This window comes from Erpetoichthys calabaricus, chromosome 12, assembly GCF_900747795.2.
Source record: "Erpetoichthys calabaricus chromosome 12, fErpCal1.3, whole genome shotgun sequence".
NCBI classification, from domain to species: domain Eukaryota; kingdom Metazoa; phylum Chordata; class Cladistia; order Polypteriformes; family Polypteridae; genus Erpetoichthys; species Erpetoichthys calabaricus.
In genome coordinates this window covers 5,051,102-5,074,280 of record NC_041405.2, presented here as the reverse complement: position 1 = coordinate 5,074,280, position 23,179 = coordinate 5,051,102, and the positions used below count along the sequence as shown (strand labels likewise).

At 46.6% G+C, this 23,179-nt stretch overlaps 2 protein-coding genes across 3 annotated transcripts in view; one reads left to right on the top strand and one right to left on the bottom strand.

The window, feature by feature from the left end:
* LOC114661759 (nicotinate-nucleotide pyrophosphorylase [carboxylating]-like) overlaps window positions 1–23,179 on the bottom strand; it is a 188,100-nt gene that overhangs the window by 112,449 nt on the left and 52,472 nt on the right. The gene's annotated exons all lie outside the window — the stretch shown is intronic.
* LOC114661760 (TBC1 domain family member 10A-like) overlaps window positions 1,167–23,179 on the top strand; it is a 67,038-nt gene continuing 45,025 nt past the window's right edge. Inside the window, exons 1-2 of one of the 2 annotated variants that reach the window (XM_028814949.2) lie at window positions 1,167–1,555; window positions 7,855–8,596. In XM_028814949.2, coding sequence (XP_028670782.1) covers window positions 7,908–8,596 — 689 coding nt within the window. In that variant the 5' untranslated portion in view covers window positions 1,167–1,555; window positions 7,855–7,907. The remainder of the gene's footprint in view (window positions 1,556–7,854; window positions 8,597–23,179) is intronic. The other variant, XM_028814950.2, reaches the window with a different exon arrangement.

Below are 23,179 nucleotides of genomic sequence, written 5' to 3'. Positions count from 1 at the left end.
AAATGCAGTGCATTTTACTACTACGAATTTTTATGATGCACCATCTGTTGGAATGACAAGTGTAATGCATATGTCTCTGTTGTGTGCCATTTAGAATGGGATTCATTAAGTCTGGGATTTATGAAAGCAGTGTTAATGTTAGTGATGCACCATCTGTTGGAATGAGAAATGCAGTGCATTTTACTACTACGAATATTTGTGATGCACCATCTGTTGGAATAACAAGTGCATTGCATATGTCTCTGTTATATGCCATTTAGTATGGGATTTATGAAAGCATTGTTAATGTTAGTGATGCACCATTTGTTGGAGTGACAAATGCAGTGCCTTTTAGTACTACAAATGTTTGTGATGCACCATCTGTTGGAATGACAACTGCAACTCATATGTCACTATTATATGCCATTTAGTATGGATTTATGAAAGCAGTATTAATGTTAGTGATGCACCATTTGTTGGAATGACAAATGCAGTGCCTTTTAGTACTACAAATATTTGTGATGCGCCATCAGTTGGAATGACAAGTGCAATGCATTTTATCACTACAAATGTTTCTGATGTGCCATCTGTTACAATAACAGAGACATAGCAACCAGACAGACACCCAGACACTTATCTTTTTATTAAGGTGGATATGTGAGTTGGTTTGATTGGCGACTGCCTCATTCAGTCCTTTGGCCAAATTATCAGGGGTCTTCAACTTAGGGGTAAGAAGTTTAGCAGAGCCAGGCATTCATTTAAAGATCTAAGAGTGTAAGAATATGTGGAAGGAGAGGAACAGGAACCGATAGGACTGAAGAAGGAAGGTGAGCAAGAGATTACACACCAGAAATCCAGCACAGGAGGACAACACCTCATACTTTTGCATAAATGCCCCTGGGGCATCACGGAGCAAACATGAAAGATGGGATCTGGGCTCAGGCCATAAACTATATCATATGACAGTTCCTTCTGATTGCTTATACACAGAATGATGATTCATGTACCTTTTAAAATGTTTGACTACGCCCCTGAGTAAGCAAAGCTCCGATTCAGCCCCTTTTTTGTGCATCGCCAGTGGAGACAACGTGTTGCCATCGCCCTGTGAAGTATTCGGCCTCGCCCGTGCGCGCGTGTGCAAGCCTGCGCACGCACTTCCCGCGAACCCCAGCGGGGGCGCGCACGTCGCTGTCAGAGCTCTGCTAGTAGGAAACTGGCCGGCGCTGCAGCGAAGAAGGAGCTGCGAGGCTCGGGGCTTACAGACTTGGAAGAGAAACGCCGCGAACCTCGGCAATGCGGGCCGGCGAAACGCCGGAGGAGACGCTGTAAGCTGCCTTTCCCTGAGTCCCCCCTTTCTGGGCTCAGAGGGAAGGGGGGAGGCAGGTGGTCGGTCCATCGGGCGGGGCGTGAAGCGGAACGGCGGAAAGCTCGCAACAGGAGAGGTCGCGGCTCGGCAGGGCCTGCAAGTGGGGCGCCGGACTGGGAAGTGACGAGCAGCTGGGCCGCAGGTGGAGAGGATGTGAAATTTGCGCCGGAGCCGCATCGACGCAGGACAGGCGCTTAGATTCCACATAAGGTGAGGAAGCTGGCTGCACCCTGAGGGTGACGGGTTGGGAATGTATAGCGCCGGTCGGGGTCGAGGTGGGCTGTGGGGTCAGTGCACGCGAGTGTTAAGCAAACAAGCGTTTGAACGTAACGGCAACCCTGCCCGCAAAACTAGAAAACCGGTTCTAGGAGGGGTGGTGAAGCAGCAGCCCCCGATGTTTGCAAAGGAAGGAGCAGGTGGACTCCCCGCTGATGTTGTATAGCGTCTTGCAGGAGAACTGTAAAGAAGAGCGCGCCGCCGGAGAACAAGTGCAAACAGACGAGCTCTGGACTGTAAGGTGTAGCCTGGGCACCTCGGTTATGATTCCGTCTCAGCTAAAACATGGATTGATTGCTGGCAGCCCGCTTTAAGGGGTACAGAGTGTGCGTGCGTGCACGCATGCGCGCGGCAGGGATGGATCAAAACAGCAATACCGACAAACTGGCAATTAGCTGCAGGCATCTGCCATCCATATTGAGTTTTATGAGGACCCATCAGTAGTGTCCACACACCTCTGTTGTATGTGGCACCTTTTGTATCACAAAGAGCAAGTCACAAATGATTTATCATTAGAGGCCCAACAGAAAAAGCACATGAGCACATAGAAAGGCAGTCGTGGTAATGGGGTACCTACGGATGGTCCTGGCAGTTGAGGGAGTGAGGATGATGCTGGTGACGGAAGAGAGGGTTGTATTTGACTTTGGGGCTGTCATTGATCATTCTTTGGTATCGAGCAATAGCAGCTTAGCAGATTTTTGGATAAAGAACATTGAACATGGCATCTCTTCCAGGGTGTTACCCTGATCTCTCGTAAGGGGGCACACCATACTGACTTGAGTTTAATATGTGAGCCGTTTTCCCTCAATACTCAATTATACTTTTTATCCTTTCCCCATACTATTCTGTGGTATTCTTTTCAAGGGTGATGGAATCTTTAAATGAATTTTCATTTTCATTCTTTAGCTTGTTTCTTTAATTGTGGCTTCAGGGTGATTTGGTTTGATGTTTTCTTGGAATTAACATTTTCTGCTTTTTGAAAAAGGAAAGTCAAGTTTGGTGGCAGCAGTTCCCGGGACTGATTTTTGAAACTGTAACCCCTTTGCGCGTCTTGAGGTGCTGCCACCTTGTGTCCGCGGTTTATGGGGATGAGCCCGAGATGTTCTAATAGATCAGTGAAATCATCGGCAGGCCTTTAGGTGTATTCTTAACAAAGCTCATTCCCATCCGTCTTCTTAATTCGCTTATCCAATTCAGGGCAGCTAATTCATGGAGGTCCTTCCGTAAAATTGGTGTATTTCCACTTAATAAAATGGAAGTTCTGTATTTGGTGCCGTGTTAATCGCGGTCACACATCCAAGTAAGAACTGAAGTGCACTCTGTACATGTTGGAAGGTATGAGTGAGAAGTTCTCTGCTCATGTTGAGTGTATGAGTGAGGACTTCACTGGACTCTGCACACGTCGGACGTACGGGTATGAAATTTACTGCACTCTGTGTGTGTCGGATTTACAGGTAAGAAGTTCACCACACTCGGCGGACGCTCAGGTAAGGACTTCACTAAATGTCACATTTAACAGTTAAGACGTTCAGTGGACTCTGCACATATTGGATTTACAGGTAAGAAGTTCACTGCACTCTCCACCTGTGACAACACTACTACACTTTTTTTTTTTTTGGTGTAAAGAAATTCAGTTTGTTCACACGGTAGAAGATGCAAAACACAACACATTTTCTCTTTCATATCCCCCATCACTTCTGTCATCACGCTCAAAACAAATATAGCTGAACGTGTCACCTGCTTGGTGTCCTTTGGTCATCAGCTGTGGAACACCGATCATCGAGATTTCGCTCCTTACCCCGGGTGTCTCTCCTGGTGGTGGAGCAGTGGCATTGCCACCTTCTTTTTAAGGCTCTTCTCCTGAGACACAACCAAAAGCTTATCCTGCCTCTTTCTGTTCTCTGTTGCTTAATTCCAGTAACCTAACCCCCACAGGGTGGCGTGTTGATAGGCTGATAGGTCAAATATGTCGGATACGGTCTGGTCAGATAAGTCAAAGGGGATCCCCCTCCCGGCCTCCCTGGATTTGCCAGTGGACTCGGAGCACTTGACCCTCTTCCTCTTGTGGGCACCATCTACCCTGTCCTCCCATGGGGCGGTCAGCTCAGTGAGGACCACTGTCTTGACAATAGCTGACCGTACCACTATGTCTGGCCATTGACGTGATGTGATGATCTCCTGGTGGATACAAGAAGCTCCTGGTTTAATGCCTTCAGCTTTCATATCCGGTCCCATTCCAGCATACAGTATATATATATATATATATATATATATATATATATATATATATATATATATATATATATATTATAGCTACAAGCGTTACCTGGTAGGTAACCACACAGTTCAGGTTGGGAATTGAATTGTTTTATATTGTTTATATATAAAAAAGTGAATGCACTTACATTCCTATATTCTCTTTTCATAACTCCTCTTCTCCAAATATTGTACTAGAATCCTTTTTTCTTTTTTTCTTTTTTTTTTTTCATACATTTTACTTTATTTTAAAGACTAGCTGTCCCCCGCGGCTCCACCCGCTTAGTAAACAGGTCAAACTTTAAAAATCAATTAAAAAAAAAAAAAAATGTAATCATTTGTATTGAGAAGAATTTACATTGATACCCGAGGGCTTCTTGTTATACAATATTTTTGGTTTTGCTCTCAAGGGCGAGAATGTAGCTGTGATCTTTTTGCCAAAAATGTAAAAAGTTGGCAGGGTATCTCTGGCCAAGCGGAAGGTGGGTCCACTTGAATGTCAGACGTTGGCACTGTATCTGATCATGTTTGGATCTGACAGGAGAGCGTTCCCTGCGTGAGGAGAAGAGCACGTGGCCGTGATATCTCTACCCTCTAAAACACATGGAGCTCTGATCTCTCTCTCTCTCAAAAACGTCAAACTCTTCAGCAATCTCTAGATGATAATGTCAGCTGATCAAACGGGCATCGCTAGCTAGGCGCAGGCAACACGTGGCGAGAGGTAGCGCCATTCGACCTGAGGCTGGCGCGTGAGTGAGGTGGGCCCCACCCCTGAGCTCCAGCCTCCCCTCAGTCTGCAGCCTGTTCTCTCTTGGATTTGCGTGATTAAATCGGTGATGCATGTGAACTATGATGCTGAGTGTGATGAGAGAAGTCGCAAAATCAACCAGAATGTTCAAGCAAATTCTAGAAAAATCCCGTTAAGTAGCTCTCTCGTGAAAAGTAGACAGACATGTTGGATTTCATATATATATATATATATTCACGGCATTCGAAGTCTGTGTCACAATCTGATTGTATGGGTGGTTACCTACCAGGTAACGCTATGTGGTTGGCCAGCAATCTGCTAACATCCGCCACGGTGCCCTCAGTTTGTGAAGAGCAGATCATAGAATGGTTGAAATAGTTTACTGTCAAATAAATGCGAAGAGTACATGACACGTGTTTCGCCCTCATTCTGGGCTCATCAGGTGTACACACTCCACTGCACTCCCTCTCGGGAATCGAACCTCGGACGTCAGCGTCAGAGGCGATGCCCCTAACGTTGCGCCACGGCGTGTGGTTCGTTTATTTGACAGCATGTAGATCGGGGTAATTACATTCACGGCATTCGAAGTCTGTGTCACAATCTGATAGTGTGGGTGGTTACCTACCAGGTAACGCTTTGTGGTTGGCCAGCAATCTGCTAACATCCGCCACGGTGCCCTCAGTTTGTGAGGAGCAGATCATAGAATGGTTGAAATAGTTTACTGTCAAATAAATGCGAAGAGTACACGACACGTGTTTCGCCAACGCCGTGGCGCAACGTTAGGGGCATCACCTCTGACGCTGACGTCCGAGGTTCGATTCCCGAGAGGGAGTGCAGTGGAGTGTGTACACCTGATGAGCCCAGAATGAGTACTCTTCGCATTTATTTGACAGTAAACTATTTCAACCATATATATATTTATTTATATATCGACCAGTAATGGTGCACTGCTATAACGATAACGTGCAGTGAATCCACATGACTTATAGTTTTCCTCCTCTTTCTCTGTACGTTTACCAATCGTTTGCTCAGAGGTTGATGCGCTTGCTTCTTCCTGAGCAGCTCTCCTTTCACCACCCTAGCGGCCCGCTGCTTCTCTTTTTCCGTCGGCATCTTTTCACGTTAAAACTGATGAAGTCCGTGTTTGTGTTGCAATTACTTAGTACGTTTTTCTTAATTTTTCACTTAAGCTGGCACTTAAGTCTTCAATTTGCCTTAAGAATGATTTAAGATATGAAGAGGTAGGGGAAGTGATGCCGATGGTGGTAGGGAATGAGACCGGCTCCCGTACACATGCGCCACACGGCCGCCCTGCTGGCCACTGCTGAGAGTTGATTCTACAATAAAATAAAAAGAGGAATAACCTTGGAGGTCAGTCGTCACCCCGAAAGCAGATAGTAGACGTCACGTAGTAGACGTGTACCAAATTTCAGGTCAGTAGGTGAACCGGTTAGCGTGCTACAGGCGATTTAAAATCCTGGACAGACAAACAAACAGCCATGGTAGCGTATTACATAAGAAGATACAGAGGTAACTCCCAGCGATTTGCCAGCAGTGTGGCACGGTGGTTAAGTCTCTGAACTTCAAGCCCTGAGGTTGTGGGTTCAGACCCTGAGAGCTGACCCTGAGGAGGTCCCTGTGCTCTGATAGGAAAAAACGAAAGAAATGGAGCCAGTTGTATCTCCAGTGTAGCAAGTCCCCATGGATAAAGCAGTCAGCCCAGTAATAAAAATCAGTTTACTCCAATGTCCCATCCTGCAAAATCGACAAGCCCCTTCCCTCTTGCCTTAGCAGCTGCGAGACCCCCGCTTCTCCAATTCTTTTTCCTTTCCACGTCCTTGTGCACCCATTTCACATCTCTGTTCGCATTTCAGTTTATCAGAACACGTCTGGCATCCCACGTCCTCTTCTTTGTTAGACTTCAAGTCAAAAGGGCTCCCCTTGCGCACCCTCCATTCCCTGCCAGGCCCCTTGTACCAGGCCCTGCACCATTCCCGGTATTCCTTCCACATCACCCCAGTTGCATTCCTAAAAAAACGTCTCCAATGGACTCCCACTTGTGCACAAACAGTCGCCTGCAATGCGCATGAACTGCGAGAGCTGCCATTGTGTGTCTTTAGGGTCTGCCCGTTGGTGATCCACTGTGTTCATCTATCTGGACCTGATTGCCGTGTCACGTGATAGCAGATCAGTCAGTGGTTTAATTATTAAAGGGCTCAAAGTGTGGTTCCGATTCACAGTCGGATTAACCGACTATGGTGGGCCACCCTCCATCGTGTCCCTGTCCACACCCTCCAATGGATTGCTGTCTCCGAGTTACACCCCACAAAGACGTAATCTGCTTAAACACCCAACAGAGTGGTGCCGATTGTCTCGTGTTTTGCCATGGATGTGAACGGCGTTGTATAAATCAGATTAATGGAAATCCGATGATGGCGTTGAAATTCCTGGTGGGCAGAAATCGAGGCTGCCCATCACAAAACCGCTGAGAGAGTGCAGCTGACTTGCCAACTTGAGGCGAGTCAGCAGATCAATTTGTGTTTTGCTGGCTTCTTGACTCAGCTTGTTAAGTGAGGTCGGGGTGCAGCTAATTAAATGCCACTGCAGACCCCTAGTGAGGAAAAGGAACGGACGGGGGGAATGCCTTTTTAATTAGCTTTAACCCCCCCCCCCCGCCCAACATACAAAACGCATGGTGTGCTTGTTTGTTAAAGAAATTGTCAGCCATAGCCTGGAGACTTTCACGTGTGCAGCATGCAGAAGAGACCACTGCATCAATTTTGGGGGCTAATAGGACAAACTTAGACCACCATCCTTGGGTTTGAGTTTTGCAAAATGCAGTCTGAGAAGCTGAGGCCAGGTGAGATATGACTTAGCAGGACGGTGAGTGATGTCTGTGCGAAGGAAGTCGAGGTCGGCCAAATTGTGGAAGCGATAGCTGCTTGGTTTTGAATGGTGGTGGGGGGGTGTGGGGGGCAGCTTTCCGTTAAGGCTCAGGCGGTTATGTAATAGCAGTCGCCCACCAGTACGCTGCCTGGCCTGAATGACGTCATGGAGTCTTTAGGTTGGTGGATGTTTGCGAAATGTTAGGGTGCTCCTTGGGGGACTCGTTGGCTTCTCATTACAGGCATCTGAAGTGGGACTTCTACTGTGTCACCCATGGGACCCTAAGCCTGGCGGGTGTGTGTCTCTTTTTTTAATTTATCTTTTTCTTTTTTTTTTTGTGCAGGCAGAGGACACTCTTAGCACTGAGGTGCAGGCTTTCACGTCCAGCGAAGAACCATGGAAAAGATGTCCACTGAGGTTGATTCCGCCACCGTCCCCTTAAGTCCCAGTACTGGTCGGCCTGTTTCTTCTCAAACTTCGGACGGACCAGGATTTCGGGATCCGCTACCACCTCCCGTCAAGCCCAAACCCAAGGATTTGCTAAAAGAATCCGGATCTGCACACATTTCTTCCCCAGGAACGATGGAGACTCAAGCACCCCCACCTTTGCCCAAGTCAGCCATTTACGGTGACCCTGCCATCATGTCAGCCGCTCAACAGCACAAGAGGCTTGGTGAGAGCCTCCCGCCAGCCAGCCCACAGTCCCCGAAACCCTTATCGCCAGCCACCTGGCACAAAGCACTTCCAGAGGATGGCCACCAAAACGACATGGCGGAAAGCGCGCCGTCACCGGTGCCCGAGCACAGCCTACCGTCGGCGGGACCGGTCCCCTCTGTACTTCTGGGCATGGGTTCTGGTTCCATGTCCAGCCTAGGACCCCCTTTGCCCCTTTTTCGAAAGCAAGTGGCCCAGGACTCCATGAGCTACCTTGAGTCAGCCAGCATGATCTCAGGAACACAGGAATCGCTCGCGGGTTTCGGGGACGACGCAAGTTCCATGGGCTCCGATTCCGAAGTGAATGGGATGACATTCCGGAAAACAGACAAATACGGATTTGTGGGAGGTGCACAGTTCTCTGAGGCTGGGTGAGTTTTAACAATTAATTAAATATTAATCGGTATATAGTGCCTTTCATATCTATCTATCTATCTATCTATCTATCTATCTATCTATCTATCTATCTATCTATCTATCTATCTATCTATCTATCTATCTATCTAATCCTACCAACTATGCTAAAATATCTATCTATCTATCTATCTATCTATCTATCTATCTATCTATCTATCTATCTATCTATCTATCTATCTATCTATCTATCTATCTATCTATCTATCTAATCCTGCCTACTATACCAAAATCTGTCTATCTGTCTAACATGTCAAATGGGTTGTCTGCAGTACTAATAGGAAGTCCTGTTGCAAACAATGAGCTGTGTCAGACGGACCCTTTTTTTCCGTTGGTTCAATCTTTGTTTCCTGACTGGTCACGAGATGTGAAAAGTGAGTGAGAAACTGACAGCCCACCGTCGCCGCTTCGTTTTTGCGGTTACGTGAGGGGGGTGGAAGCACTTGAAACTGATTGCTCGTTTCTCAGGTTAGCGCGAGGAAGGCACAGGCAGACTTGTGCTGAACGACGGAGATGCGGTCGCAACACAAGACCCAGTTTTCTGAATCTCCTTCACTCAGCTGATCCTACAGATATCTGATTGGCTGCAGCCCACTGAGCAGGTGCAGTCAGTGTGGGCACAATTACGGTGCCAGCTTATCAGGTCCAGACTGGGGACTCCACGGCCTCACTGACTTTATTTCCTCCACAGTCATTTAATTTTCTACGTTTTATCATCCTTTCCCTCCTATATTAACATTTCCTACCTTGCCAGAGGGTATTGTAGTGGTGTGATTCACTGGGGTCAATGCCCACCATAGATGGTTTTATCCGCTCCATTGGCTTTCATATTCCTGAAAGACGAGGCACCCTTCATCATTTTAAACCCACCCTTCAGGGCTCAGGTTTTTTAATTTAATGGAAGACAGCACGGATTGTCCATAACGAACACCATGTTCAAGCATAGGGGTGTTCATATGTGCACTTGGCACCAGGACACCCTAGGCCTCAGTTCGATGATCGACTTTGCGGCCACATGTCTTGGACACTCGGGTGAAGAGAGGGGCGGAGCTGTCAACTGATCACCACCTGGTGGTGAGTTGGCTTCGATGGTGGGGGAGGATGCCGGTCAGGCCTGGTAGGCCCAAACGTGTTGTGAGGGTCTGCTGGGAACGTCTGGCAGAGCCCCCTGTCAGAAGTAGCTTCAACTCCCACCTCCGGCAGAACTTCGACCATGTCCCGAGGGAGGTGGGGGACATTGAGTCCGAATGGGCCATGTTCCGTGCCTCCATTGTTGAGGCGGCTGACCGGAGCTGTGGCCGTAAGGTGGTCGGTACCAGTCGTGGCGGCAATCCCCAAACCCGTTGGTGGACACCGGCGGTGAAGAATGCCGTCAAGCTGAAGGAGTCCTACCGGTCCCTTTTGTCCTGTGGGACTCTGGAGGCAGCTGATAGGTACCGGCAGGCCAAGCGGAATGCGGCTTCGGTGGTTGCTGAGGCAAAAACTCGGGCATGGGAGGAGTTTGGGGAGGCCATGGAGAATGACTTTCGGACGGCTTCGAGGAGATTCTGGTCCACCATCCGGCGTCTCAGGAAGGGGGAAGCAGTGCAGTGTCAACACTGTATATGGTGGGGATGGTGCGCTGCTGACCTCGACTCAGGACGTTGTGGGTCAGTGGGGGGAATACTTCGAAGACCTCCTCAATCCCATTAACATGCCTTCCAATGAGGAAGCAGAGCCTGGGGACTCAGAGGTGGGCTCCCCCATCTCTGGGACTGAGGTCACCGAGGTGGTCAAAAAACTCCTTGGTGGCAGGGCCCCGGGGGTGGATGAGATACGCCCGGAGTTCCTCAAGGCTCTGGATGTTGTAGGACTGTCTTGGCTGACACGCCTCTGCAACATCGCATGGACATCAGGGACAGTGCCTCTGGATTGGCAGACCGGGGTGGTGGTCCCCCTCTTTAAGAAGGGGGACCGGAGGGTGTGTTCCAACTACAGAGGGATCACACTCCTCAGCCTCCCTGGAAAATTACTATTCAATGGTCCTCGAGAGGAGGGTCCGTCGGATAGTCGAGCCTCGGATTCAGGAGGAACAGTGTGGTTTTCGTCCTGGTCGCGGAACAGTGGACCAGCTCTATACCCTTAGCAGGGTCCTGGAGGGTGTATGGGAGTTCGCCCAACCAGTCTACATGTGTTTTGTGGACTTGGAAAAGGCGTTCGACTGTGTCCCTCGGGGAATCCTGTGGGGGGTACTCCGAGAGTATGGGGTACCGGCCCCCCTGATAAGGGCTGTTCGGTCCCTGTACGATCGGTGCCAGAGCTTGGTCCACATTGCCGGCAGTAAGTCGAACCCGTTTCCAGTGAGAGTTGGACTCTCCCAGGGCTGCCCATTGTCACCGATTCTGTTCATAACTTTTATGGACAGAATTTCTAGGCGCAGCCAGGGTGTTGAAGGGGGTCCGGTTTGGTGGGCTCAGGACTGGGTCACTGCTTTTTGCAGATGATGTTGTCCTGTTTGCTTCATCAGGCCGTGTTCTTCAGCTCTCTCTGGATTGGTTCGCAGCTGAGTGTGAAGCGGCTGGGATGGGAATCAGCACCTTCAAATCCGAGACCATGGTCCTCAGCCGGAAAAGGGTGGAGTGCCCTCTCAGGGTTGGGAGCGAGATCCTGCCCCAAGTGGAGGAGTTCAAGTATCTCGGGGCCTTGTTCACGAGCGAGGGAAGAATGGAGCGTGAGATCGACAGGCGGATCGGTGCGGCGTCCACAGTGATGCGGGCTCTGCATCGGTCTGTCGTGGTGAAAAAGGAGCTGAGCTGCAAGGCAAAGCTCTCAATTTACCAGTCGATCTATGTTCCTACCCTCACCTATGGTCATGAACTATGGGTAGTGACCGAAAGAACGAGATCGCGAATACAAGCGGCTGAAATGAGTTTCCTCCACAGGGTGTCTGGGCTTTCCCTTAAAGATAGGGTGAGAAGCTCAGTCATCCGGGAGGGGCTCAGAGTAGAGCCGCTGCTCCTCCGCATCAAGAGGAGTCAGATGAGGTGGCTCGGGCATCTGATCAGGATGCCTCCTGGACGCCTCCGTGGTGAGGTGTTCCGGGCATGTCCAACAGGTAGGAGGCTCTGGGGAAGACCCAGGACACGCTGGAGGCACTATGTTTCCCGACTGGCCTGGGAACGCCTCGGGATTCCCCCGGAAAAGCTAGAAGAAGTGGCCGGGGAGAGGGAAGTCTGGGCATCTCTGCTCAAGCTGCTGCCCCCGCGACCCGACCTCGGATAAGCGGAAGAGGATGGATGGATGGATGGATGGAAGACAGCTCAATACTACTCACATCTTGGTAGCTGACACAGCCAGAAGGGGGTTGCCACAGAATTGCTTCAGCCTCAAAGTGGCATGGAGCTGGCAAGCATTTTGATGAGTGTGTGAACCGGAGGTGACAAGGTGGTGCAGTAGTTAGCACTCCAAACCTTAAGGATCCAGCGTCCAGTCGTTGCTTTTTTTGACGTTGTATGTTCTCCTGACATCTGCAGAAGTTTCCTTCCTGACACTCCATTATTCCTTGCACATCCACCATAAGTCGGCATGTTGGGGTCATTGGTGACTTTAAACTGGCCCCTTGTGAGTGTAAGAGTGTGTGTGTGTGTCTGATAGTGTTGGATCGAGCGTAGATTTCGCACCTTATTACCAGTGGGAAAATGACACCCAAGCAAACAAGTAACTATGAGGGACATTCAGAAAGTTTGACCGTTCTTCTGCTGCCTTTGTCAGTTTCCCTCCTACATTTCCAAATATGCCTGAATCAGATTTGGCCCCATAGGAGTGCAGGTTCTCATTCGTGCGCCATTTTCTGAGTTCTCACCATTTCACCGTCCCACTTTCGTTGCATCCATGTGAAATTGTAGGTCGTATTTTTAGGAGAGCCGCGAGGTCCCTCTTGATTTGCTATTTATTGCCATTAAAGACCAGTTGACATCCCTCTATATGTAAAATCCAAAGTCTGTCTGTATGTCTGTCCGCTTTTCACAGGAGAACTTCTTCACGGATGTAGATCGGGTTTTTTTCTAGAATTTGCTTGAACATTCCGGTTGATTTTGTGACTTCTCTCATTGCGGCAAGTATCAGAGTTCGCTTGCTTTACCAATTTATTAGCGTGAACCTGAGAAACATGCAGTGGGCCAATTTCCTCCTCACTCACGCGCCAGCCTCTTTGTATCTTACATCCGCTTAGCTAGCGAACGAGAGAACTATTTCACGGATTTAGATTGGGGTTTTCTTCTAGAATTTGCTTGAACATTCCGTTTGATTTTTGCGCCTTCTCTCATCGCTCAAAGTATCAGAGTTCGCTTGCGGTACCAATGTATTTGCACAAACCCGACAGAGAGGCTGTGGGCCAATTTCCTCCTCACTAATTTGCCAGCCTCAGTGCGTATCCTACTTCCGTTCACGGATTTAGATCGTGTTTTTTTTTCTAGAATTTGCTTGAACATTCTGGTTGATTTTTGCTAAGAATCATAGTTCGCTTGCAGGAGCGATATATTCGCGCTAATCCGAGAAAGGGGCTGCGGGCCGAGGGGAGGGGGAAGCGTGACGTCAGGAGTAGGGAGCTGGGCGGGGCCTCCTCGCTGTCCTGTTTCACTAATACGTGGGCGGAGCAGCGAGGGACGGCTAGTTTTTCATAATAAGAAGAATAAACTAGGCATAATAAAATGGCCTGCATCACCCCCAGTATCATTTGACTACACAAGTGCAATTTCCGTCTGACTGTGTTGTTTGTGTATTTTTTATTTATATTATTGACTAGTGTGAAGGACCAGCGTTATTTTGTTTGGCCCTACCCCCTTCGGCCTGCTGCGTTTTTCTCAGATTTGCGCTAATAAATCGGCACCGCAAGCGAACTATGATACTTAGTGCGATGAGAAAGTCGCAAAATCAACGGAATGTTCAAGCAAATTATAGAAAAAGATCTAAATCCGTTAAGTAGTTCTCTCGTAAAATGTGGACAGACATAAAAAACGAGTCTAAACAAACTAAAAGAAATTTTGCGCTTGGACCACAAAATTTTTAAAACCATTTCTTAGTGAACGGAAGGGTAGCCTACATTACAAATATCAAGTCCCAAGTCCTCATGGTTTGGGAGATTTCATGGTGAGCAACTCTGTGGTATTTGGCTTTTATAGACAGATAAGTAAGATGTTCAGTTTCACTTTTTGAACCATCCTAAGCTTTCACATATAGTGACGTCCATGTACCCCGGTCACGGGTGCCTGTGCCAGTTAAAATATATTTGTTTTGTCTTGGTAGAGTTCGCTGTTCCTCTCTTTTCCCCTTTTTGTATTCTTTATTGTGTAGCCTTTGTCAGAATGCCTCATATCTCCCAGACTTACCGCTGTTTCTAAGGTGTTGTACTTTATAACTTCTCCCCACCTTTCCTTCTACATTTATAACCTCTGAAAATTAGATGTAGTAAAAGACAAGCAGAAGTTAAGTTACACTTTAAATAATTAATTATTGATAATATTCACAAATAATAGCAGTAAGCAAAGTACAAGTGAATATTGGCAACCATACAACCTGATAAATGCTGATGTGGAGTTTCAGGCGGCACACACACTTGTTTCTTACTTTAAATGTCTCCAGTTAAGTCTTCATTTGTGGTTCGCTTTCTTCAGAACAGGCTGCATGCCTGTCTCAGTATGGCTGCCGAGATGCGCTCTTCATTGTGTTGTCCTTTTTATGGTAATGGTGTGCGAGAGAGAGTCATGGAGGGGTAAAGCAAGCAAATATTCCCAGCGCTTCATCACTTTGTCCACATTTTGTTATGTTACAGCCTTATTCCAAAATGGATTAAATTCATTTTTTTTCCACAGAATTCTACACACAACACCCCATAATGACAACATGAAAAAAGTTTACTTGAGGTTTTTGCAAATTAATTAAAAATAAAAAAATTGAGAAAGCACATGTACATAAGTATTCACAGCCTTTACCATGAAGCTCATAATTGAGCTCAGGTGCATCCTGTTTCCCCTGATCATCCTTGAGATGTTTCTGCAGCTTCATTGGAGTCCACCTGTGGTAAATTCAGTTGACTGGACCTGATTTGGAAAGGCACACACCTGTCTATAGAAGGTCCCACAGTTGACAGTTCATGTCAGAGCACAAACCAAGCATGAAGTCAAAGGAATTGTTTGTAGACCTCCGAGACAGGATTGTCTCGAGGCACAAATCTGGGGAAGGTTACAGAAAAATTTCTGCTGCTTTGAAGGTCCCAATGAGCACAGTGGCCTCCATCATCCGTAAGTGGATGAAGTTCGAAACCACCAGGACTCTTCCTAGAGCTGGCCGGCCATCTAAACTGAGTGATCGGGGGAGAAGGGCCTTAGTCAGGGAGGTGACCAAGAACCCGATGGTCATTCTGTCAGAGCTCCAGAGGTCCTCTGTGGAGAGAGGAGAACCTTCCAGAAGGACAACCATCTCTGCAGCAATCCACCAATCAGGCCTGTATGGTAGAGTGGCCAGACGGAAGCCACTCCTTAGGAAAAGGCACATGGCATCCCGCCTGGAGTTTGCCAAATGCACTTAAAGGACACTCAGACCATGAGAAAGAAAATTCTCTGGTCTGATGAGACAAAGATTGAACTCTTTGGTGTGAATGCCAGGCGTCACGATTGGAGGAAACCAGGCACCACTCATCACCAGGCCAATACCATCCCTACAGTGAAGCATGGTGGTGGCAGCATCATGCTGTGGGGAACTGGGAGACTAGTCAGGATAAAGGGAAAGATGACTGCAGCAATGTACAGAGACATCCTGGATGAAAACCTGCTCCAGAGCGCTCTTGACCTCAGACTGGGGCGACGGTTCATCTTTCAGCAGGACAACGACCCTAAGCTCACAGCCAAGATATCAAAGGAGTGGCTTCAGGACAACTCTGTGAATGTCCTTGAGTGGCCCAGCCAGAGCCCAGACTTGAATCCGATTGCACATCTCTGGAGAGATCTTAAAATGGCTGTGCACCGACGCTTGCCATCCAACCTGATGGAGCTTGAGAGGTGCTGCAAAGAGGAATGGGCGAAACTGGCCAAGGATAGGTGTGCCAAGCTTGTGGCATCATATTCAACAAGACTTGAGGCTGGAATTGCTGCCAAAGGGGCATCGACAAAGTATTGAGCAAAGGCTGTGAATACTTATGGACATGGGATTTCTCAGTTTTTTATTTTTAATAAATTTGCAAAAGCCTCAAGTAAACTTTTTTCACGTTGTAATTATGGGGTGTTGTGTGTAGAATTCTGAGGAGAAAAATGAATTTAATCCATTTTGGAATAAGGCTGTAACAGAACAAAATGTGGAAAAAGTGATGTGCTGGGAATACTTTCCAGATGAACTGTATATACATAATTTCACACCACAACAATATCATGCTGTCTTCATCGAGACCCATTCGCTCATTGAGATGCCCAGTTTGAGGCCTGGTGTATCCAGTTTGGCACCCAGCTGTTTCAGGAAGTGTGCACATGTTGAATTATTGCCAGGACAGGATTGCTTTCCCTTTGGTCGGGGTTGGCAGGCGGAGCGCCACTTCAAAAGGCTGTCCCTAACCCAGGAAATGGTGAAACGGTGGCATGACGTCTTGGCACGAGCGGCTTGGCAGTTTACCTTGGCACGCATCCCGTTTCCGCTTAGAGAGCGGTCCCACACTCCTTTATAGGGCAGATAATTCAGTAAGTGATTAACGGCTCTGCTACGTCACCAGCGATCACGCTGGCTGTGGTTGGTTCATCTTTTTTTTTTTTTAATGTTAATTCGCATTTGCCTGAACTGTGGCCTTGCAGTTTGCTCATCTGATTGTGCTTAGTTTGTGTCTTGAAGATGGCGTAATGGTTAGAGTGTGAGATTTTGAGTTATGGTCTGCATAATAAAGAGTGTAAAGGGTAGTAGGAATCCCTTAGGACCCCACCACCACAAATAGTTTTTAAATGTTGAAAAATGAATGAACTTAAGAAGCAGCCAGAGGTGATCAAATCTTGAATCGAGAAGACATGACCTTACTATTACAGTAGAATGTATGTGTATAATTATGTGAATTTCCTCTTGGGATTAATAAAGTATCTGTCTGTCTATCTAGAACTCCCAATTCCATGGATTCGGTTTGTTTGGTTTCAGTTATCCACAGTTTACCATGGCTTGAAAATATCAAATGGAAAATTCCAGAAATAAATTGCGCACCCTTCTGATCAAATGTGTTCACCATTTTGGATACACGATGCTGCGTTTACATCAACGCATTCTGTGTGGGGGGAAGTGCCTCGGGGTCTCTGACGTCGTTTTTTGTCACGCTGACTGCATTCATTCCAGAGAGAAAGGGAGTCATAGCTGTCCGACAATCCAACGATGATGATGTCCACCCATTGTCCATCTCTGTCGCCACCCCACTCCTGTTTGTATGTTGTTAGGAGAGCAGGCCAATTTGAGAAAGGCAGACCCAGGGGTACGATTTTGCAAGGGCATTGCCCACCACCCAAGGCATAGTGGGTTGGTTTCAATGGTTAGGCGGAGTGGTGGCTCTGAGGCTAAGGATCTGCACTGGCAATCGGAAGGTTGCCGGTTCGAATCCCGTAAATGCCGATAGGGACTCTGCTCTGCTGGGCCCTTAACCTGCAATTGCTGAGCATTTTGAGTAGTGAGAAAAGCGCTATACAAATGCAAAGAATTATTATTATTAATGGTGGTGCTTTGCCCGTTATCGTCTCCTCTTGTTGATCGGTCCATTGCTGTTTGAAGTTATGGACTCCTTCAGTTATGGTCCATGCAAGTCTCTCAGGCTGCATATATAGAATGCATACAGGCCTTGGGAAGAAGATCTGTTAATCAATATATCAGAAAAGGAGTGGAAGGTAGCAAAGCAGAGAATTCACTCGAGCTCCATATGCGCAAAGCATAGAATTATTCAACTAAAAATTATATATCGAGCTCATCTGTCTCGCTTAAAACTGTCCAAAATGTTTCCAATCTGCAAACGCTGCAACCAAGCTCCTGCCTCACTGGTTCACATGTTCTGGGCCTGCACCAAACTAACATCATTTTGGACCAAAATTTTTTAAGTGCCTTTCAGACAGCCTTGGGGTCACAATCCCTCCTAACCCACTAACAGCTGTGTTCGGTGTTCTTCCAGGCAGACTTGAATTGGAAAAGGACAAGCAAACAGTGATTGCATTCACTACACTTTTGGCATGCAGACTTATTTTGTTAAATTGGAAGAATCCTAACTCTCCTCTGATAAGTCAGTGGGAAACCGATGTTTTATATTATTTGAAATTGGAAAAAATCTAATTCTCAGTTAGAGGATCTGTACAGAATTTTTTCAAAACCTGGCAGGATCTAATCAATATTATTTTAGAATAAGAGAAATAACTATTACCGCATTTAATTCCCTTCTCCATTTTTTATTTACCTATATATTTATTTCTCCCTTTCTTTTGTTTATTGTTGCCTTATTAAAAGCCCTAAGCAATTCTCCTTTGGCTAAGCTCTCCTTCTCAGGGATGGGGTTTGATTTGTCTTCAGTTTTTTTTTTTTTGTTATAAATTGATCTGTTTGTATGGAATGATTACAATAAAATTAATAAATAAAATTAAAAAAAAAAAAAGAATGCATACAGGCCTTGAGAGATTGCTTCTATTAGTCCTTCCAGCATTTCTTCGGTCCACAAGAGAGAGAGCACACAAGTATCATAATGTACTATGTGTCTGATTATTTACTGTTAGTAATATCCTATTGTGTGTTACTTATCAATTAAATTTGATAATAGGTATGTATGTAAATGATAAACAATGTTCATTATATATAGGGATCGCTAATATCTGCAGTTTCGGGCATCTGTGGTAGGTCATGGAATGTATTGCCTGCGGATACCGGGGCTGTACTGTATTACTTATTCATCGTAAAAACATTTTGAGGTTTCCAAAATGCACAAAGGCAGGGTTTCATGTAGCAGGACAAAGTGATGTCTTGCATCCACAAGTCCGGTTGTTACCTGGCGCCACCCTCGCCACTAGTGGGCGACATACCGGTTGATGCAGCATGCCGAATGAAATTTTTCTTTTGCTATAAACTTTGAGAAAGTTGTTTTACTAGTATGCGAAAAATCTGAAAATTAACTTGCGACCACATCTTTATAAAATGTAGAATCCAACGTCAGTGAGTCAGTCTGATTTTCACGAGGAAACTACTTCACGGATTTAGATTGGGTATTTTTTTTTCTAGAATTTGCTTGAACATTCCAGTTGATTTTGCAACTTCTCTCATTGTGCTATGTATCACAGTTCGCTTGCGGTACTGATTTATTTGCGCTAATCCGAGAGAGAGACTGCAGGCTGAGGGAAGGGGGACGGGGCTCTCCTCAGTCACACGTCAACCTTGGGGCGTACCTAACCTCCGCTTAGCTAGCGAACGAGAGAACTACTTCACGGATTTTGATGGGGTTTTTTTTAATAGAATTTGCTTGAACATTCCGGTTGATTTTTCGACTTCTCTCATCGCACTAAGTATCGTAGTTCACTTGCGGTACCGATTTATTCACGCAAATCTGAAAGAGACAGGCTTGAGACTGAGGGGAAGGGGAGGCGCGAATCTGAGAGAGACCCAGTACGGCTCACATGTTAGCCTTGGGGCGTATCTTACCTCCACTTAGCTAGTGAATGAGTGAACTACTTCACGGATTTAGATCAGGTTTTTTTTTTAATAGAATTTGCTTGAACATTCCGGTTGATTTTTCGACTTCTCTCATCGTGCTAAGTATCATAGTTCACATGCGGTACCGATTTATTTGCGTGTATCCAAGAGAGACCCAGCACGACTCGTGTTTCCATCCTCACTCACACGTCAGCTTTTGGGCGTATCTTACATCCACTTAGCTAGAGAATGAGAGACCTACTTCACGGATTTAGATCAGGTTTTTTTTTTAATAGAATTTGCTTGAACATTCCGGTTGATTTTTCAACTTCTCTCTTCATGCTAAGTATCGTAGTTCACTTGCAGTACCGATTTATTTGCGTGAATCCAAGAGAGACCCAGCACGACTCGTGTTTCCATCCTCACTCACATGTTAGCCTTAGGTCGTATCTTACCTCCACTTAGCTAGCGAACAAGAGAATTACTTAACGGATTTAGATCTGGTTTTTCTTCTAGAATTTACTTGAACATTCCGGTTGATTTTTCGACTTCTCTCATCGCACTAAGTATCATAGTTTACTTGCGGTACCGATTTATTCACGCAAATCCGAAAGAGACAGGCTGCAGACTGAGGGGAAGGGGAGGTGCAAATCCGAGAGAGATCCAGTACGACTCACGTTTCCATCCTGACTCGCATGTTAGCCTTGGGGTGTATCTTACATCCGCTTAGCTAGTGAACGAGAGAACTACTTCAAGGATTTAGATCAGGCTTTTTTTTTAATAGAATTTGCTTGAATATTCCAGTTGATTTATCGACTTCTCTCATCGTGCTAAGTATCGTAGTTCACTTGCGGTACCGATTTATTTGCGTGAATCCAAGAGAGACCCAGTACGACTCACGTTTCCATCCTCACTCACATGTTAGCCTTAAGGCGTATCTTACATCCACTTAGCTAGCGAACAAGAGAATTACTTAACGGATTTAGATCAGGTTTTTCTTCTAGAATTTGCATGAACATCCCGGTTGATTTTGCAACTTCTCTCATCACCCTAAGTGTCAGAATTTGCCTACAGGAGCGATCTATTCGCGCTAATCTGAGACTGAGGCTGCAGGCCGAGGTGAGGGGGAAGCGTGACGTCAGGATTAGGGAGCTGTGCAGAGCCGCAGGGGGACGGCTAGTTTAAATATAAGAAAAAATGCAAAAGTGCTTTTGTGTGAGTGCATTATAGTTGTAAGGCGTTGTCCATTTGCTTTATTCTGAATCGGGGGGACGAGTTGACATTTTGTTTCAGCTTCCAGTTAGTTCAGTTGCATTTCGAAACCCTGCAACCTTTCCAGCAAACTAACTAAATCAATAAACACCCCATGGATATGTTGTGGACTTCTTTCATTGCCCCCCCCCCATTCCCCCCCAACCCCAAAGGTAACGGGTGGTCGAAAAACATTGTGTGTTTGTACACCACCGGCATTTTCCCCAATTATTAGGTTTCTTTACCAAATACAGTCCTGTGAGCAATTGTCGAACAACTGGAAGACTACTTGAAGATGATGCGCTACACCACATGGTACAAAGAGGACGCGTTTGAAACAGGCGGGCGTACAGAAGAAGGCGAGCCCTGCTGAGGGGGCACACACTTGTGGCACACACACACTTTTTACGTGTCAGCCGAGTTTCATCTCCCGTCACAATGTTGCGTATTTACTCTCCAGTAGCCGCCATATGAACGTAACCTCAATTTAGGTTATCTCAAATCACACATCTACTGCCTTAACTCTTGTAAATATTTGTTAATAAACCTCATCTAGGAATGTTTGATTTAAAATTTGTCAAATTTAGTGCATCTCTGTATCTGCATTGCACTGGAAAAACAATTGTGTGGAGGGGTCGCCCCACTCGCACCCCTCACTTTCGTGGTGTAAGATTAGGGGGTTTGATCGTCTGTCTCACAGGGCACTGCTATTTGTTTCTTGACACTTCAGTATGTGTTTTGTTTGAACCAATCACAGGTGAATTTACACCCCAACACCTCAGACTGCTGTCTGATCACACGTACACACAAGAGGCGGCCACTAGGGTTACTCTGATGAACTGCCAGTTGTGCGAGTCGTTTCATGCAAATTGTGTTGCATTTGAATCCATATGCGTATATGTTTTTACCTTTTTGATTGCTACATGTTAACCCTAAACTCATTACGCCCTGAATGAGATTCCCTGATTACTGAAAACAGATGTTTAGCACGACTACCACAGCATGCAGGATATCCGCCAATAGCGCACATTATTTCCCGTTTCGGATCACGTTCACACCTCACGCAAACCCCTCCAGGGTTCGCTTGGTTCCCACTCTGAAACCCGCTTTTCTAAAGGGCCTCGGTTCGTTAATTTTGGTCCGCGTTGGCGTGTGTCACATCTACCTTAACAAATTGGACTTTTGGAATATGGCGTTGAAACAGACTCGGTTGTGAAAACACTTTTACAAAGACCGCCACCGGGTACAAACTTGTATGTAAGTGAGCCCGCCGCTTTAAGGGGATTGCGGTTCGGCTTGATTGGCGAGTCTGTGCTAACAGGATGGGAGGTCAGAAGGAAGCCGCGTCTTGTGCTGTGTTTGATTGGCAACACCTGCTGTCCAATCGACTTGAGTAGTTAAGCAGTGTTTCTGTATTGATCCAATTACATTAATTATTAATACACTTGTTATTTGTTAAAAGTAAAATATATACAAATGTATTTTGGCAGTGTCCTGTAAAAGTTTTCACTTATTACTGTGATACGGATTTTAGGCCTCACCACCCACTCCTAGCCTGACCATAATGCTGATCTCATCCACCGTAACCCTAATCCCACTGCTAACACCATCAGAGGCCGCGATCCTGAAAAAGTGTCACATCAAGAGAGCCTGTTGGTTCCATAAATCAGTGGACTTGTTTTGACTGTCTGTCTTCCATTAGACTTCATTGTTCATTCTGGCCTTTATTATTCTCTCTGCAGTAAGCATGGAAGTAACGCTCCAGTCAAATGTTACAGATGCAATTCCCCAGCACGCTCCCAGTCATTATGCCATTCACCAGGGGGTGTTCAAACTAGAAGGTGAAAAGCTTTCTCTTTCAAGACACTGCCTCCAGCCTGCTCTCCTGTGCACGCCAGCTTCCCATTTCACTCTCGAGTTTATTGTGATGCGCCATGACTTGTGACTCACAGAGGAGTGTCTGCCAGTGTGGCTCTGACTCACTGCCCTCTCATTGTGCGAGACGGAGAAGGAGGGATCAGAACAGAGAGGGGATTGTGGAAGAGAAAGGGAGAGTAGGAGGGCGCAGGGGAGGCTCTGCCGCACATTCCGCTCTCTACAAGCCCCTTGTGTTGAATGTGCCTTCTCCAGAATGCTCTGGCTGCTCCTCTTGAAGCTGAGTGACTTGTGCCCCCGGCCCTCACAAAATCGAGCCGCTGGCAGCCAGTCAAGGGGAATGAATGATCCACAGCTGCCGCTGAGCACACATCAGGCGTAATAATGCTGAATACGCTTCTGTGTGGACACCCCCCCGCCCAGGGAGGCTGCGGTAGCACTTTCCAGTGTGAGGCCCAGCGGCTCCTAACTCGGCCTGGCACGGCGTGAGTCAGCCTTAATGTGCAGGGATGGTGTCCAGGCCCTGAAGTCCGCATTTTTGGGTTCTTCTGGATCACAAATTCACTGATGCCGGTGGTCCTCTCGCTTTGTCCTCTGTTAAGAATTTCCATTCAGCTTCCCAAAAGACAATACAGCTTTGCACACTCAAACATTTATAAAATGGCAGTTCTACTTTACTTAAATGATAGACGGGACGCTAATCGATTGATTGATACAGGTCAGGATGGGTAGCATGCAGTGGTATGGCATGTCGCCGCACC